At 50.8% G+C, this 12,215-nt stretch overlaps 1 protein-coding gene across 3 annotated transcripts in view; it reads right to left on the bottom strand.

The window, feature by feature from the left end:
* The window catches only part of LOC117058201 (inactive phospholipase C-like protein 2), a 35,799-nt gene extending 24,899 nt beyond the window's left edge, over positions 1-10,900 (bottom strand). For all 3 annotated transcript variants that reach the window (XR_004427843.1, XM_033169209.1, XM_033169210.1), the window contains exon 1: positions 10,566-10,900. Coding sequence is in view for 2 of the 3 variants with exons in the window: in XM_033169209.1 (XP_033025100.1) it covers positions 10,566-10,790 (225 nt within the window). In the remaining variant the exon portion in view is untranslated. The remainder of the gene's footprint in view (positions 1-10,565) is intronic.
* Positions 10,901-12,215: the final 1,315 nt, after the last annotated feature.

Genomic DNA, 12,215 nt, shown 5'->3' with positions numbered 1-12,215 from the left:
GCTCCCTTTGCACAGGCGACTCTTAAGCACTGCCTTGTTGGCCAAAAGTCACGTCTGCATTCCTTGGCTCATGAGAGCACCAGACCTCAAGCCAGAACCTCCAAAGGAAGGGAGAGAATGGCTCTGAGCATGTACAAAGTGAATGTCCAGAATTTCTCAAAGTGGTTGAACAATCCATCCCTCTTCCCAAGGAATTCTGGGGATTGGAAATAAGGGCCTTCCAACAACTCTCAGCACCCTTAACTAACCGCAGTACCCAGGAAGCTTTGGGGGAAACCATATCTGCTTAAAGTGGTATGATAGCGCTTTATAGTGCAGATGGGGTCCACGTTGGAGAAGGTCAGTCTTAGGCAGCTCTGCATGTTCACAGAATCATAGACTTGTAGAGCTGGAAGGGACCTTGAGGGTCATGTAGCCCAACCCCCTTGCAATACAGGAATCTCAACGCACGGTTCCCCATCCAATTTGAAACCATACCGGACCCTGCTTAGCTTTGCAAATGTGCTAGCAGTTTTATTGCTGCCCCACTAGGAGGATCCTATTAGTACCACGGCAGCAAGACCAAAACGACACCAGCAAAGACTGGAGCACAGAATGAACTAAGATTCTGAAGAAAGCTTTCCAGCCTTGCCCAGTTGCTGTGGTGGATCCGGTTGCCAAACTGGGCAGACTCTGTCCCCCCTCCCACTGAGAGAATAGCCCTCTGGCACCAGAAGATTATTTGCTTTCTTGGTCCATTAACCTCCAGTGATTAAAACGTGTCCTGCCAGGCCCTAATCTCAAAAGTCCCAATGAGCTGCTTTGCTGTCCAAGTGGAATTAATTTGCTAACGAATTTTTTTTTGGGGGGGGAGGGGGTGGAATTTGCACCTTCCTTGCTAAAAGCTCCTTCTCATCCCCATCTGCATTCCTCCTCCCGGGCAGCCTGGTCAGGGTACCAAAAACCCAAGCAAAAAAAATTACCAATAAATAGCTGAACAACAGATGGGCAGCCAACTGCATCTCTAGCCGGGCAGGTGGAAAGCAGAAAAAAGGAATCGCAGCATTGCACCAGGCATCGCCTCCTCCCCACATCCCACTGCAGCCTCTCAGATCCGCCGGGGGAAACCTTCTCTCCCTTGGCAGAATGTATCCCATGCCAAAGGCTCATTTGGAAATGGATTGAGGGCTCAGCCAGAGACTGGAGGAGCTGCGTTCATGTTAGATACCCGAAACACTTTTTTTTCAGGCACCTGCGAATTCTCTCTGAAGTGCAACCTCTGCCCGTTCTAGCTTTCTCCAATCTGGGACTCTCCAGATGTTTTGGGCTATAGCTACTGCTGATGGAAGCTTGAAGTCCAAACATCTGGAGGGCATTGGATTGGGGTCAGTCCCCTGTCCCAGAAAGCTGCATCCTTTAGCAGTGGACACATGGTCTGTGTTTCCTCTGCAACAGATGAAGGGGGTGGATGGGTGGGGGGGGTGGGACTTCTGCACCAGGACTTCTTCAGCTGTCACTTAGAGGCAGATGTAACCTGCGTCAGTCAGTCGGTGTGGTGACGACAATGAAAAGGAAGCATTTTGGATTTATTTTTGGCCATTTGTTTAATTAGTTCCAACCATGCATCACACCTGAATAAGGGAGGTACACAGACAAGTGCTCATGGAGGGAGGGGGGACTGCCCATAAATGGGCAACACTTTCCCACTCCAGGACTTGACAAAGATGGCCTTTGTGTGCAGCCTTTCAAAAGTATCCTGAACTACCTTATCTAGAAGACCTTTCCGTTCCCGTGCCCTACCATGCAACTAAGCTCGCAACTTAAGTCTAAGTGCACACTTCTCCCCTGTTTACCTTGCCTCCATTCCCCTTCTACTGCCCTGCTGTTTTCCCCCCGTGTCAAATTTTAGATTGTACGTTCCTCTGGGCAGAGACACGTCCTCTTACACTCTCTGAAAACGCGGGATGAAACCTGGAGACCAGAGTTCAAAGCCCAGCTCTGTTCAAGTCTCACCGGGTGACCTCAAGGGAGGGCGCTATCTTTCAGCCTCAGTTTTCCTATCTGCGAAATGGAAAGGCTAAGAGCTCGTTGTACAGCTCAAAGATGCGGCAGGGAGGGAGCCTTTGCTCTATGCTTGGATCACATAGCCCAGTGAGTGGGCTTTCCAGATTTTTTCTCACCCCGTCCAGATTGGTCAAATTTGTACCCAAGCCATCCTCCGCAGTACTCAGACCACATACAGAGGGAATTAACCCACTCCATCATCACAACAACCATGTTAAAGCTGGCGGGAAGCCATCTCAAGGTTGAATAGTGGGCTGCATAGCCAAACAGAGATTTTATTTCCCTAGCCATGCCCTTACCCCATACCAGGTCTCAGGATTCCATGAGTTTAGCTGCCAAGGTAACAGGGCTTTGGCACTTCTAGCTGTGCACTTGCAAAAAATAACATATTCTTTCACCGCCATGGGCACATCCCAGGGAGTGCACCTCCATCCACACGGTCCCAAACCCCCAGGTGATTTTTTTTTTCTTTAGAAAGGCCACTGGAGGAATGGTAAGCCTGTTCCATCACCTGCACTCTGTGCACGAGATCCATTTAGCCTTTTCAAAAAACACGCTCCAGGCTGCAGGGCAAGCGAATTCCTTCTCCTCCAAGGTGCATGAGAAAGGGGGTGGGGTGGCAGAGGGGCTGGAACGCAGCCCACACGCCCTGTATTAATAGCACCGGAGCAATCAGCGCTTAAAATAGGCTGCGAGGAGCAAGGAGGCGGGTCTCGGGTGACAGCAACCTATTCTGGAGATGAGCCACTGTGACGCAAGAACATTTAAAAGGCCGCTTTTAGAAACACACAAAAAACACACCTACCAAGGGCACCTCCATCTGAACCCCCGCAGTAAACGCCCACACTGAGGTTCACGCCCTATAGGTGAGGGAAATAAATGGGGGGGGAAGCGGGGGGAGTCAGTAATATCAAGATGGGACACCTGGAGCAGAGCCACACCTCGAGGGTTTGGCACATGGTGTTTGCTACGGCTCGGCCCTACCGCTGCCCGGCAGGAAAGCCTCCAGTGCAAAGGATTCTGGGAGGGGCCTGAGCTTCAGCGGCAGAGGAGGTGTTCTGCAGGCAGAAGCCGCCAGATTTGACCCTCGGTGAAAAGGATCAAGAGAGCGGGTGACGGGAACGACTTTCCACCCAGTTCCCTAGGAGAGCTGCTGCCCGTCAAGAGCAGACGTCACCAACATAGCTCAGTTGGTACTGCTTCTGAGACTCTTCATCTCAGGGTCACGGGTTCGAGTCCCACGTTGGGCAAAAGATTCCTGCATTATTACAAAGGGTTAGAATGGATGGCCCTTGTGGTCCCTTCCAACTCTACGATTCCATGAACGTTGGGACACATGAGAGAACTATCCAGTCTTGGGAATAAGGTCACTTTCGAAGTTTATTTCACAGGCTGGGGGTGATACTTTGCACACGCTGGCAAACAGCTGCTGCCGGTCAGGGTAAGCAGCAAATCTCTGGTCAGATGCAAAAGAAGGCTGGGCTCTTGCATCTTTAACAGTCGAAATGCTCCACCTGCTGAAATTCCCTATTCCATACAAATATTAAAGGCACAGGAGCCCCCCATGTACCCAGTCCTTTCTTTTTAAAAAAAATCTGGCTGCCCTAAGCAGATGCAGAACCCCAAGCTCCACCCAAGTGCAGCAGTTTTGAGTGCTAGCATTCCAAATTTCATTTTGAAATAGTAATTTGAGTGACACTCAAGAAACACAGCTCACACTGTGCATGCATGAAATCTGACAAGATCACTAGTTTAAATGATACCGTGAAGCAGGGATCTCCGCTTGAGACCTGGGAAAGTCACTACCAGTCAGAGTACACAGCTGCTGGTTAGACGGACCGGTGGCCACTTTACCTGGCTCTATTCAAACTTAAATATTGTCAATGCATTTTTAGGTATTTTAGTATTAGGGTGGCCAGCTGCAAAGGGGAACAGGACTCCTGTGCCTTTAAGAGTTGCGCAGAAGAGGAAATTTTAGCCAGTGTATGCAACTGTTGAAGTAGTAGGAACCCTGTCCCCCTTATGCAGTGGTGTCCAAACTTTTTTCAAAGAGGGCCAGATGTGAAGAAGAAGAAGAAGAAGAAGAAGAAGAAGAAGAGTTTGGATTTGATTTCATGATGTGAAGAAGAAGAAGAAGAAGAAGAAGAAGAAGAAGAAGAAGAAGAAGAGGAGGAGTTTGGATTTGATATCCCGCTTTTCACTACCTGAAGGAGTCTCAAAGCGGCTAACATTCTCCTTTCCCTTCCTCCCCCCACAACTAACACTCTGTGAGGTGAGTGGGGCTGAGAGACTTCAAAGAAGTGTGAATAGCCCAAGGTCACCCAGCAGCTGCATGTGGAGGAGTGGAGACACGAACCCGGTCCCCAGATTACGAGTCTACCACTCTTAACCACTATACCACACGGCCGTGGGGGCCGACCAAAGAGCCAACCAGAGTTGTTGGCCTTTTTAAAAACAATTTTAGCCCGAAGTTGTTGAGCTTTTTTGGGGATTGAAGTTGTTTTTAGGATTTTACCCCAGGCCACATACTGCCACGGGGGCCGGATTAAATCGACCGGTGGGCCGGATTAGGCCGAGAAAACGGATTTTGGACATACCTGCCCTTATACATTGGGCCACCCTTGTAACTGCAGTGCTATCTTCTAGAAAAAGAGGTGCCAGAACTCCCCATGAACACATCCCTTCTTCTCTTATAATGGCAATGGTGCCAGAACTGAATCCTGACTGGGGTGGGGTGGGGGAGTCCTGCTTACCTTAGGCAATTTTAATATTTTGCACAAATTATTTTTTTCTTCCCTGCCACAAGACTTCTCAAAAGCATAATTGTAAATGTTGCAATGCATACATCTTCGATTAGAACATATATACTTGTTTTCTTCCCCTTCCTGCTCCCCCACCCCACAAAAAAAGCCTGAATAAAGAAAGTTTGCTTGAGAACGTTCTCAACCTCACACCCCATTTATTTCAGTTTCAAGACTGGGCTACATGAACCATCACCAACAGTTTATTTCTATGCAGCTTTTTGGTCTAGGCCACCAAAATGTTGAGCAAGGAAATACAACACTATATACGTAGAACCATCCGACTCAGTAGACAGCCATACCATTAGACTTGCTCACACCAACAGCATCTCATCGTTGAGGATTAAAGACACAGACCTTATGCATTCCCTTCCATAGGCATAGGCACACTACTAAGGGGATATGGGGTGCAGCCAGGATCCCACCTCCCGAAAAACTCATTCTCGGAACCCATTTTCAGAGCCAAAACCCTGTGAACATGTGAAAAAATAATGTCAGGCGAGTCCTGCAACAAAACATTATGGGGTAACATTCTCCTGACCTTCAAGCCAGCTGTGCCCTTCTCCCCTTTTTCCCATAAAAAGGGGCTTAGCTGCTTTGGGGTCTCACCACCACTCAAGAGTTTTTCTCCCTAAATATTTTGTATGAGTTTCTGCATAACTTGAGGTCTGTCCCCCCCACCCCACCCCACCCCAAGCCTGCTGGCACTTCCCCCTCAGGCATGAGTTTTAGCTGTGTGAGGACTGGCACCACAATTTAACACGGAGCGCTTCTGCCCCACCCTAAGATGAGAGGTGTTGGGGCTCAAGTGTGCCTGAAAGTCACCCGCTGCTTGACTTCAAAGTTCTCGCACCAATCTCAGGTGCATGTAGGCTGGCATTAGGGAGGAGCCCATAATTGACAACTGCATCGGGGATCCATTTAGGTGGGAGGAAAGTCCAACCCAGAACTCCAAGCAGTGCTAGCGCACAGCTGCAACGAGATGCCTTCCAAATTTCCCACAATGCCCAAGAGCAACGCTGAATTTAAAAATGCTCTCCCTAGAGAAGCTTGGGACGCGGGTGGCGCTGTGGGTTAAACCACAGAGCCTAGGGCTTGCCGATCAGAAGGTCGGCGGTTTGAGAAGCTCCAGAGAAGCAGACACGGGGCAACGGATTCAAACTACAGGAAAGAAGATTCCACCTAAACATTAGGAAGAACTTCCTGACAGTGAGACAGTGGAATTTGCTACCAAGGAGTGTGGTGGAGTCCCCTTCTTTGGAGGTCTTTAAGCGGAGGCTTAACAGCCATCTGTCAGGAATGCTTTGATGGTGTTTCCTGCTTGGCAGGGGGTTGGACTGGATGGCCCTTGTGGTCTTTTCCAACTCTTCTATGATTCTATGAATTCCCGCAACGGGGTGAGCTCCCTGCTCCTGCCAACCTAGCAGTTCGAAAGCACGTCAAAGTGCAAGTAGATAAATAGGTACCGCTCCAGCGGGAAGGTAAACGGCGTTTCCGTGCGCTGCTCTGGTTCACCAGAAGCGGCTTAGTCATGCTGGCCACATGACCCGGAATCTGTACGCCGGCTCCCTCGGCCAATAAAGCGAGATGAGCACCGCAACCCCAGAGTCGTCTGCAACTGGACCTAATGGTCAGGGGTCCCTTTGCCTTTACCTTTAGAGAAGCTTGCCTGGTGCCTTCATTACAAAACTGTAGGCGCCAAGTGAAAACATTTCTCTATGACCAGGCTTTAAATGTGTTTGTGGAAGAGGGATTAGTATTGTTAATTAATTAAATTTGTATACTGCCCTGCATCCGTAGGGCAGTTCACTACACAAAGTACATGATAAAAATAAGAACAAAAACAAATCAGTAATGCCCCCTCCTCCCACAACTCATTTAAAAGGTATATAATGAAGGCACCAGCCAAACCTCCCTGGGGAGAGCATTCCACAAACAGGGAGCCACTGCAGAAAAGGTCCCGTTCTCGTGTTGCCACCCTCCGGACCTCTCGCGGAGAAGGTGATTGGTTTGTTTTTGTTTTGCTATTTATGTTCTCATTTTGTACTTCCATGCTGTGAACCACGATGTGGTCTTCGGATGAAGGGTGGTATACAAATTTAATAAGAAGAAGAGTTTGGATTTGATACCTCGCTTTATCACTACCTGAAGGTGTCTCAAAGCGGCCAACATTCTCCTTTCCCTTCCTCCCCACCACAACTAACACTCTGTGAGGCGAGTGGGGCTGAGAGACTTCAGAGAAGTGTGACTAGCCCAAGGTCACCCAGCAGCTGCATGTGGAGGAGCGGAGACGCGAACCCGGTTCCCCAGATTACGAGTCTATCACTCTTAACCACTACACCACACTGGCTATAAAGCTATAACTGGATTCAACTGTTCATAACCCTGCAAATGCAACCGGCAGGGGAGCGCTGCCTCCACCCAGGATTCCCAGCAACAGGCATTCAGAGGCACACTCCGACAGGAGGGTAGAACGTAGCCACCGTGGGCAGCCACCTCAAATTCAGCTTTTCATATGGAGCGGCCCAACTGGCTATTTAAACAAAAAACAAAAAACCAATCCACATGGCATCTGTGGCCCTACCGCCCTTAATCTTCCTACCCCTTGCCTTCTCTAACGCCCAAGGAAGTTGCCGTTTCCAGAGGGCCCCCAAATACTTTTGTCACGAAAGCAGCAGCACAAAGGAAGGTCACATCACAGCCAAACAACTGACCACGTAATTCTGCTTCCTTAGATCCTCCAGGCCAAGGAATGGCCTTGGCCGTTTGGATTCTGGTAAACAAGACATAAATAACCCAAGGGAACCCGAGAACCCCTTCACAGCAGGCGATAGTGGAGGGGTGGGGGAGATGACAGCAACATCCTTCCAAGGATACACGCACTAACAACTTATTGGCTCTCCCCTCGCCCCACCCCCTGCGGCATTGAGGCTTGGCTCATTTGCAGGTCAGCAACTATCTGCTGTGTGTGTACCTTTCTGCTTGCTCCCTGGCACTTCCAGTTCAAGGATCTCAGCCTGGTGAAGGAACTCAGATGGGGAATGGAGTGAAAGAGCGGGCACCACTTGTGGCTGCGTATGCACCATGAACTTAAAGCATATTCCCTCCCTGCTTCCAAAGAATCGTAGGAACTGTAAATTACCCTTCAAAAAGAGTTGGCATCCCCAGGACCTTTGACAAGCTTCCATTTCCCAGGGTTCTTCTTTTGTTTTGGACAGGCACAGCCAACAGTAGATAGATAACAACCTGGCTCAACTGACAAGTGGGAGCTTCGTTTACAGGCAAATGTTGCGGCCAATGTGACACAGTGATCTGGCCAGCCTTGGTTTGCAACAGGGACTGGGCCAGGCATAGGCAAACTCGGCCCTCCAGATGTTTTGGGACTACAGCTCCCTTCATCCCTGACCACTGGTCCTGTTAGCTAGGGATGGTGGGAGTTGTAGTCCCAAAACATCTGGAGGGCCGAGTCTGCCTATGCCTGGACTGGACCTTTATGCCCGTTGTGGAAAATGTCAGAGGCACCCTCCTAGGATTTTCATACGAACTTCAAGCAGAATGGGGTGTGTGTGTGTTACTACTGCAGGCTCTTTAGAGAAAGGCCATAGCTTAAAGGTAAGGCGTCTGCCTTGCATGCAGAAGGTCCCTGGTTCAAAGCCTGCCATCTCAGGTAGGGCTGGGAGAGAATCCTGCCTGACACCTTAGAGAGCCACTGCCAGACAGTGCAGAGCTGGGTGGGTTAGTGGTCTGACTCAGAATAAGGCAGGTTCCTATGTTCCAGTTGGAAGAGGCTCTGCTTAGAAATACTGATTAGGCACCCCTTTTTCAGTGTTAGAAATTAGCCAGGCACCAGGAGCATTTTGTGACTGGCACGGGTTCAAATGCGACCACGTGGAGATCTCTGGATGCCAGGTTGGCGACTTGACGTCTCCATCTGGCTAGCTTCTCCAGCTTTCTTAAGTGAGTAATATATTGCATTTATATTTCACCTTTTTCTCCATGGAGTACGTACATAGTTTACCCCCCCCCTTCTCAGTTAATCCCTACAATGACCCTGTGAGGTAGGTTAAGCTAACAGGCAGTGACTGGCCCAAGGTCACCCAGTGAGATTCATGACTGAGTGGGGATTTGAACCTTGTTCTCCCAGGTCCTCACCTGACACTCTAACCACTACACCACACTGGCTTCCCAGAGTTCTTCTATGAGGAAAGCAAAATGTCACTTAGAGAAGGACCTAAGTTTTTTTTAACTTGAATTTTGTTTTTACTCTGGATTGCTTTATTTGAGGTTTTAATGTGTTGCAAACCACTATTAGCTTATATAGTATATCTGAGTTTCTAACACTGCCCCTTTTGTTGCCTGCATTTGGAAACCCAGCCAGGAGCCCCCCTGCAGATGAGGAAAGAGAGACTGCCATCCACAAGCAGGATGACTAGCTGCCCTGGGTACCCCATAAGATTGACCTCCCATAGCTGTTATCACTATAGTTCCCACTGGGACTGAAGGGAGTTGTAGTCCACATCATCTGGAGAGCACCGGATTGGGGAAGGCTGGCGTACGGCTACTGAGCAAGTTGTTAAATACAAGTATGCTGTAACCAAGTGATGCAGGGGAATGCATGAAGCAGACCAAAGTTGGGAGAAAATCTACCATTTGTACCACTTTCGGCCCTCCCTCATCCATATACATTTTATGGCTGCAACATTTTAGAAAAGACCTGCCTGTGCAGATGGAACACTGCCTATGCGGACATTGTAGATGCAACCTGCATGTTGATACAGACATGAAGTTATTCTGTGGAACCAGGTCACACATTCCAGAAATACCCACGCATACCCAGGTAGCACAGTGGCAGCAGCTGTGCTCTTTGCTCTGAGAACCTGCATGTTCACTCATTCACACTAATCCTTGGTTTGTCTTAGCGCTATGTACCAAGTGGGTCTGCATAAAGTGAGTTTTGAATATGCCTCTTTAAGAAAGCACAAGAAAAGGGGGGGGGAGAGATTCGCATGTATGGAGTTGGAACGCTGTTTTTGTTGTTGCTGGTATAGGGGCTCAAATGTTTCCTTTAGCGGGAGCCGTTGACAGAGGGCAGAAACTCCAACTTCAGGGGACAGTGTGTGGATTTACAAAGGTGAAGGCTGACCAGGCTGGTGATCTGGAGTATTGGGGGGGGGGGGTTTTCTCCAGAGGAGAGCAGCTTACTCAGAACCCCAGAATTAAGTTTTCAACATCACACATCCCAGCCTTGAAGGTCTCAAACTAGGATGAAGATCAGAGCACCTCTGGGCATATGCAGAGTGTCTTTCTCTGTTGCCAGTCAAAAAAACCGAAGCAGGAACCCCAGCACCTGTTGTTTCTGAAAAGGAATGAAGTTGGAAGGGGGTGGGTACTGGTGCTCCTTGCGGGGGCGCTCTGGGCAGGGAGAGGGCAAGGCAAAGCTGCTGCTTTTGGAATCTCTCCTGGATCCCTAGGTTAGATTTAGAAGGTCAGATGAGGACAGAAATGGTGGCACGCGGTGGTGGCGGCGGTGGCGACGACAGGGGAAAGGAGGTGATTAGCTGCCGCTGTTAGGGGGCTCAGTAAGGATGTCCTTAAGGAGGGGAAGCTGGGAAATCCCTGCGGGGATTCCAGATTAAATGGGGTGGGGGGAACGAACCTTACACACACGTGCCAAAGGAGTCGGAGGGCGGTACAGGATGAAGCCGAGCGAGGAGCACCCACCTTCATGATGCCGGCGGCGGGGGCGGTCCTGGCCAGGCCGGGGGGGTCCCTCTCGGCCGAGTTGTCGCGGCTGCTGCAAGCGGAGCCTCCAGAACAGGAGCGCAGCGGACTCAGGTCGCCGGGGGCTCCTGCGGCGGCGGCTGCAGGTCCTTCTTTCTGCGGGGCGCGGGGGGGCCCGGGCCGGGGCGAGCCCGAGGGGGGACCACCGGGGGTTCCGTCCGCCATCCCCCCGCGGGGCTCCCAGCAGCCGCACCGGCCCGGCCCAGACGGGGTCCTCAGCTCCTGCCCCAGCGGCGCTTGCCCGCCTTTTGGCGCGCGCCCCTGACCCCCCGGCTTTGCAATGCCGGCTCCCCTTTGCCGGGGAAGGAAGGAGGGACACAGCGAGCGAGCGAGCAGACGTTGCCGCTGCCGCCGGGGGTGGAGGGATGGTGGGACGGCCGGGGCGGGGCTAGGCGCAGCACAGCCCCTACCCCAAACCGCGGCGCGGCCCCACGAGCGAGAGACCCGCGTAACCGCGCGCCCCGCTGGCTCCTCCTCCCCCGCGCCCCTCCTCCCACTAAGGCGCTCTTTGGAGCCCCGGAACCTTTTTTTCCTCTTGCCGGCGCTGCAATCAAAGGAGAGAATTCGCCCCCTGCGCGTGCTGAGCTCGGGAGGGCCTGGATGGAGCTCACCCCGGAGGGCTGCTCGGCACACACCCGCCCCCGGCGGCAGGGTTAATGCAAGGGACGCAAATGCAGGGATTTTCTCCGTTCACACGTCCAGCCGCGTGCCCGTGATTGTTATGGCCAAGTCGGGGCGTTTCAGCCAGTGCCTGCGTGGATAAGCCGCCTCGAACGCGCAGCCGGACACCCCCCCAGGTTGCCATCAAAACGGGGCTTGGCGGGAGAAAGGCAGCTCTCCCACCCACTCAGCAGGACCTCGCCAGTCGCCACGTTTTCAAATACGGCTGTATCAACACAGCACACAGTTAAAGCCCGCCACCGCCCAAAGAATCCAGGGAACTGTAGTTTGCAGAGAGCGTTGGGAATTGTAGCTCTGTGAGGGGGCAAACTACAGTTCCCAGGATTTGTTGAAGGCGGGGAATATGCTTTAAATGTATGGTGTGTGTGCGTGCACTGAAGTAATTAGCACCGTAAGATTCCCCTCACCCAATGCCATGAAGTCCAGAGCCTAACATTACCTAGCTGAATCCAGCCACCCCAACCCATTATGCATTTGACTCCTATCTAAACATCAGGTCCTCCTGGTTACACGACTGTTACCAAGCAGGCTTTGAGACCCTGTTTATATATTATACATCTATCCCACCCTTACTGGACCGGGAATGTGCCTGATTTTTCCTTCCCTGTGCTTACCACAACCCTGTGATGTAAATTAGGCTGAGGGTCAAACAAGATGAGATGTGGGAAATCTGTGATCAGTATCCACCATGCTTTTTTTATTTAAAAAAAAAAGTTATTTACTGCAATAGGTTGTGAATCAGATTAGAATGGTGGTACTGGAGAAAGGTTTATGTGGGTGTGTTTTTTTCTTGTGTGTGTTTTTAATGGCCCTTTCATGCCATTACACCCAGAGCAGCTAACTACCTAATAGCAGAAGAGGGGATGGGTACCTTCACTTCATAGCTGTCAACTTTTCCCTTTTTTAAAA

This window comes from Lacerta agilis, chromosome 14 (assembly GCF_009819535.1).
Source record: "Lacerta agilis isolate rLacAgi1 chromosome 14, rLacAgi1.pri, whole genome shotgun sequence".
NCBI lineage: Eukaryota > Metazoa > Chordata > Lepidosauria > Squamata > Lacertidae > Lacerta > Lacerta agilis.
This window is presented reverse-complemented; position numbering and strand designations above follow the sequence as displayed.